At 38.8% G+C, this 6,000-nt stretch overlaps 1 protein-coding gene across 1 annotated transcript; it reads right to left on the bottom strand.

The window, feature by feature from the left end:
- Nucleotides 1-2,450: 2,450 nt before the first annotated feature.
- Nucleotides 2,451-3,459, bottom strand: LOC311497865 (olfactory receptor 52Z1P-like; the record flags this gene model as incomplete). Its single annotated transcript, XM_084558228.1, has 1 exon — nucleotides 2,451-3,459. The coding sequence occupies exon 1, from the start codon at nucleotides 3,399-3,401 to the stop codon at nucleotides 2,451-2,453; it is 951 nt and encodes a 316-aa protein (XP_084414354.1). The 5' UTR covers nucleotides 3,402-3,459.
- Between the last annotated feature and the right edge of the window lie 2,541 nt (nucleotides 3,460-6,000).

Genomic DNA, 6,000 nt, shown 5'->3' with positions numbered 1-6,000 from the left:
CTGTTTCAGGCTGCATCCTGCTGGGCATGGCTGCCACCATCAGTGAATGTCATTGCTATGGGGAGGGGTTGCCTGGTCTGTTCTAGGTGGGTGGTGCATGTCTAAGTAGCATCCACATGAATACCAAATCCAAAAGTTTCTCAGCAGAACACTGAATTGTCACAAGATGGTCAATGTTATTTACTTCTTTTGTCAGTCATTCTACTGTTGTGGCTGATGTTGATGGAAGTACTGAGCACCAGACTACCGTTGGTTAATATTTGACTTTGTGGTCTCATCGTTAAACCAGCAGACGTATGTCTTGGAATCTAGTCTTCTGACACATTGAGACATCCTTCTGTTGCTCATAAACAAAACAAAAAACAAAAAATTCAGTAAACCCACTTCATAATTTCCGTATATTCCAGTCGGCATCACTACTTTTCGGGCCTTATCGTTATAAACATTAATTTAATCAGTGAGGAAACATGCCTTCCACAGTAAGGAACACTCACATCCTCAAAGCGGAGGAAAACACTTATTTAATAATGCTAATTGATTCTGAATCCCACAGGATTAATCGCTGCACTCTAACAAAATCCCAATGTGTACCCAAATGGGTACTGGGAAATAAGTGTTGACATCCCCAGTGTTTAATGTAGTTCTCTCATCGTTCTTCACAGCTCAACCCTCAAAGTTGAAAGCAAGTTGCACGTAAATTGTGAAGCTTGTTGACTCATTGAGCACAGTTAGCCTGTGGTTTTTAATATTGGTTTTCAATAAGCTGTGAAAGCATTTGCCCCCCCGTAGCAAAACACCACATCCCATCCACCTGCAGCACCCTCCCCCCTCCAGCCACGCACACTCACCGTCTAACATGACAATCAAACAGACCACCAGTCCTCAGCAGTAGGACAAACACACACAACATCTCATAGACTGGACTTGCACTAAGATGCACTTCATTTACATTTCTTCTTCATTAAGGGTGTTTTATATTTTCCTTACGTGTTTTATTTAAATTTTGTTTTATGTATATGTGTGCCTCTTAAGCTGGGAGTGTCTGCAAAATTTCGTTATGTTCTCATTATGACAATAAAGACTTTGATTCTTGATTCTTAATATTACGATAAAAAAAACTGATTAAACTATTTTGCTGATGTGTCAGGTTTTAATTTAAATGTAATATGTCTAAAAAAATATTAAAAACTTTAAATAATTGTTCAGTAAATGGGAGGTAAATCTTTTAGAGCATGTTTTTACTTCGTGCCACTAAGGTTGTCATGCATTACTTGTTACTGTGTAGTGTTAGATTCCCCAATATATAATTTCTTCTAAACACATACACTATAAATTTCCAGAATTACAACAGTTCATTTAACAGGGGGTTGTATTTATTTAACCAGTGGGACAACACACATTTCTTGTACTAGTGGGTTTTATCCTGAACTTAATGTCTGCCCTGGATGTTCCAAACGCAGTGTAAATAACTTCATAATCCAGGAGCAATCATTTTAGATTTGTCGTTGGCACAACTTACATGAATTGGAAACCCATGTGTTTCTTCTTAGATAAAGTACATCCCAGAATGCAGTTTACACTTTATTAAATTCATTTTGTACTAATAACCATCACAAATAAAGATTTGAAATGTAAAGCCATTCTGCACCATCTGCTTCCTTTGTGCTCTGACTGTAAAATAGAAAACTTGACAGCTCTGCACAGCAGTTGCTGGGGTCAGTAAGAGCGATAAACAAATGCATTCATAAGTTAAATGCTTAATATTTTAGGCTGTTTTCCTTGGTAGCCTACAACAAAAATCCATTTCTTTTAATAATCATGTATATGATTCTATTTCACATAAAAACAAAGCATAGGACATACTCATTCTGGTTATTAATATAAGATAAGAAAAGAAAAACCTTTATTCGTCCCACAATGGGGAAATTGCAGTTTGCAACAGCATGCAGAAATGACACAGATATAATAAATAATCGATATATTGCACATATTAGGAGTGCTTGTTGTGGAGCCTAACAGCAGCAGGAAGGAAAGACCTTCTGTATCTTTCCTTCACACATCGAGGGTGAAGCAGTCTGTCACTGAAGCTGCTCCTCAGTCCCGTCAGGTCACCGTGCAGGGGGTGGGACTCATTGTCCAGCATGGAGGACAGTTTAGTCAGAACTCTCCTGTGACCCACCTCCCTCACTGAGTCCAAGGGGCAGCCCAGGACAGAGCTGCACTTCCTGATGATCTTATCCAGCTTCTTCCTCCCCCTCTCTGTGATGCCACTGCTCCAGCAGACCACTCCATACAAGATGGCTGATGCCACTACAGAGTCATAGAAGGCAGGCAAGAATAGTTTTGCCTCTCTATGAGTATGTTTTAAATTCAGACATGTTTTAAGAGAAGATGAAAAGAAAAGCGTTGAATAAAGAATTAATTTAACTCTTATTAAGAACTGAAATCTGTTATTTCCTTGGGATGGTTCTTCTGCGGAATTGCCTCAGAAAGCTTTCTCTCATGTCTTTAGCTCTTAGACAGTATATAAGCGGATTGATCATGGGAGGTGCAAGGCTATACAGCATGATGATTACAATTCTCACATCAGCATTAAACTTAATGCCAACATTGCTGGCTAAGTAAACAAAACATCTCGGCAAATAATAGAGAGAGATTATTATCAGCTGAGTGCTGCAAGTGGAGAGAGATTTTAGGCAACCTTGTGAATTTGCTGTCTTACTTACTGCTACAATTATAGAAATATATGAGAATATTATAAATGCAAGAGGTCCAAGTAGTGTGACCATTGCAGCTACAAATGCAGGGAAGCCATAAGGGGCCCTGTCTGTGCATGCCAGCATTGTTATACCAATATGATCACAGTAACAGTGATTGATTATGTTGGAGGCACAGTAAGGAAGAGGATACGCCCTAATTGCTAAGCTTAAACAGGGTGCATTGGCAATAGTCCATGCAATAATACTGAGAATGAGGATAGTGGAGTTTGTAAGAACATTTGGATATCTGAGAGGGTGGCAGATAGCCATATACCTGTCAAAAGCCATGAGGAGCAGAATAAAAGAATTTGCTGTGCCAAGATAGTGAACAAAATACATTTGGATGAAGCAAGCATTGAATGAAATGCCCCCCGAGTGAAACCAGTACTTACTGATGATCTTAGGTAAAGCGGTCGTGCTGAAGAGGATGTCACATACACTCAGATTTAGAATGATATAATACATCGGCTTATGAAGGCTACGGTTGGTTGCAAATAAAAAAAGAACAGTGGCATTGCCTGCAACAGTTAACAAATACACAAAGAACAATACAACTGAGGCGAGACCATGGTACTCTGGATGAAGTCCAGGGAATCCAGTCAGGATGAATTCAGTCACACTGCTGTGATTTCTCTCTGACATGATGGAGCAGTAATTTCCTTAAAACATTGTTAAGCATACAACACATTAGATAAAACATCAGCAGTATTTTAATGTCATTTTATGAGACTAACAATTACTTGTTTTGCTCTGTGAATTATTGTATTCTATATAATTGATGTATCAATTATTATCTATACTTATACAATTATTTTGTTAATTCTATATCTTCTAACTCAGCCTTTACTAAATTGCACATGTGGATATAAAAAACAGATTTTAAAAGTCTTGAATCATTAATGATTTCCTTGAAAAGAAAATTAAACCAAGCTTAAGGCTATAGTTAGCTCAGTTTCCCAGTACCTTTCTCAGCCAATGAAGTTGCATACTCTGCTGAGCCACCTGCTGTTTCACTGCTTAAAAAGACTTCTTGTAGCTCACTTTGGGAGGAAGATGTGCTATCCGTCCTTTTTGTGTTCTCCATGTCGGACCCATTCCATTCTTGTAACTCTCATGACTCAGAAATCCCTTGAGGGAATTTCATAAGATTTGTTTCAAAGCTTTGCCGGGACTCAAGGATCTAGTGATCCATCTGTGGACATCAATGTAGAAACTTGGGAAACGGGAACCAGACTGTTTTTTTGGACTTCTGTGCTCAGCATGGATTGGTAATAACACACGCATGTGGTGGCTCATACACTGATCAGGCATAACATTATGACCACCTTCCTAATATTGTGTAGGTCTCCCTTGTGCCTTCAAAACAGTCGTGACTCATCAGAGAATGGACATGGGCCTTCTGGGGGTGTCCTGTGGTGTCTGGCAACACAATCTTATTAGTGGGGGCCTTTGGGTCCTATGGGTTGAGGGGAGGGGCCTTTGTGGATCATCCCACAGAAACTTAATCAGTTTGGGATCTAGTAAATTTGGAGGCCAGGTCAACACCTTTTGCTGTTCTTCATGTTTTTTTGAGTTGTTCCTAAAGTGTTTTTGTGTGTGTGCCTGTTTCAGGCTGCATCCTGCTGGGGATGGCTGCCGCCATCAGTGAATGTCATTGCTATGGGGAGGGGTTGCCTGGTCTGTTCTAGGTGGATGGTGCATGTCTAAGTAGCATCCACATGAATACCAAATCCAAAAGTTTCTCAGCAGAACATTGAATTGTCACAAGATGGTCAGTGTTATTTACTTCTTTTGTCAGTCATTCTACTGTTGTGGCTGATGTTGATGGAAGTACCGAGCACCAGACTACCGTTGGTTGAAGAGTATTCGACTTTGTGGTCTCATCGTTAAACCAGCAGACGTATGTCTTGGAATCTAGTCTTTTGAAACATTGAGACATTCTTCTGTTGCTCATAAAAGTAACAAAAAATACAGTAAACCCACTTTATAATTTCCGTATATTCCAGTCGGCATCACTACTTTTCGGGCCTTATCGTTATTAACATTAATTTAATCAGTGAGGAAACATGCCTTCCACAGTAAGGAACACTCACATCCTCAAAGCGGAGGAAAACACTTATTTAATAATGCTAATTGATTCTGAATCCCACAGGATTAATCACTGCACTCTAACAAAATCCCAATGTGTACCGAAATGGGTACTGGGAAATAAGTGTCGACATCCCCAGTGTTTAATGTAGTTCTCTCATCGTTCTTCACAGCTCAACCCTCAAAGTTGAAAGCAAATTGCACGTAAATTGTGAAGCCTGGTGACTCATTGAGCAAAGTTAGCCTGTGGTTTTTAATATTGGTTTTCAATAAGCTGTGAAAGCATTTGGCCCCCCGTAGCAAAACACCACATCCCATCCACCTGCAGAACCCTCACACATGCACCCTCCCCCCTCCAGCTACGCACACTCACCGTCTAACATGACAATCAAACAGACCACCAGTCCTCAGCAGTAGGACAATCACACACAACATCTCATAGACTGGACTTGCACTAAGATGCACTTCATTTACATTTCTTCTTCTTTAAGGGTGTTTTATATTTTCTGTAAGTGTTTTTTAAATGTTGTGTTATTTATATGTGTGCCTCTTAAGCTGGAAGTGCCTGCAAAATTTCGTTATGTTCTCATAATGACAATAAAGACTCTTGATTCTTGATTCTTAATATTACGATAAAAAAACTGATTAAACAATTTTGCTGATGTGTCCGGTTTTAATTTAAATGTAATATGTCTAAAAAAAATATTAAAAACTTTAAATAATTGTTCAGTAAATGGGAGGTAAATCTTTTAGAGCATGTTTTTACTTCGTGCCACTAAGGTTGTCATGCATTACTTGTTACTGTGTAGTGTTAGATTCCCCAATATATAATTTCTCCTACACATACACTATAAATTTCCAGAATTACAACAGTTCATTTAACAGGGGGTTGTATTTATTTAACCAGTGGGACAACACACATTTCTTGTACCAGTGGGTTTTATCCTGAACTTAATGTTTGCCCTGGATGTTCCAAACACAGTGTAAATAACTTCGTAATCCAGGAGCAATCATTTTAGATTTGTCGTTGGCACAACTTACATGAATTGGAAACCCATGTGTTTCTTCTTAGATAAAGTACATCCCAGAATGCAGTTTACACTTTATTAAATTCATTTTGTACTAATAACCATCACAAATAAAGATTTGAAAT

The sequence above is a fragment of the Chelon labrosus genome (assembly GCF_963514085.1).
Source record: "Chelon labrosus genome assembly, chromosome: 13".
NCBI lineage: Eukaryota > Metazoa > Chordata > Actinopteri > Mugiliformes > Mugilidae > Chelon > Chelon labrosus.
The sequence above is the reverse complement of the archived record's forward strand: the minus strand, read 5'-3'. Positions and strand labels throughout refer to the sequence as shown.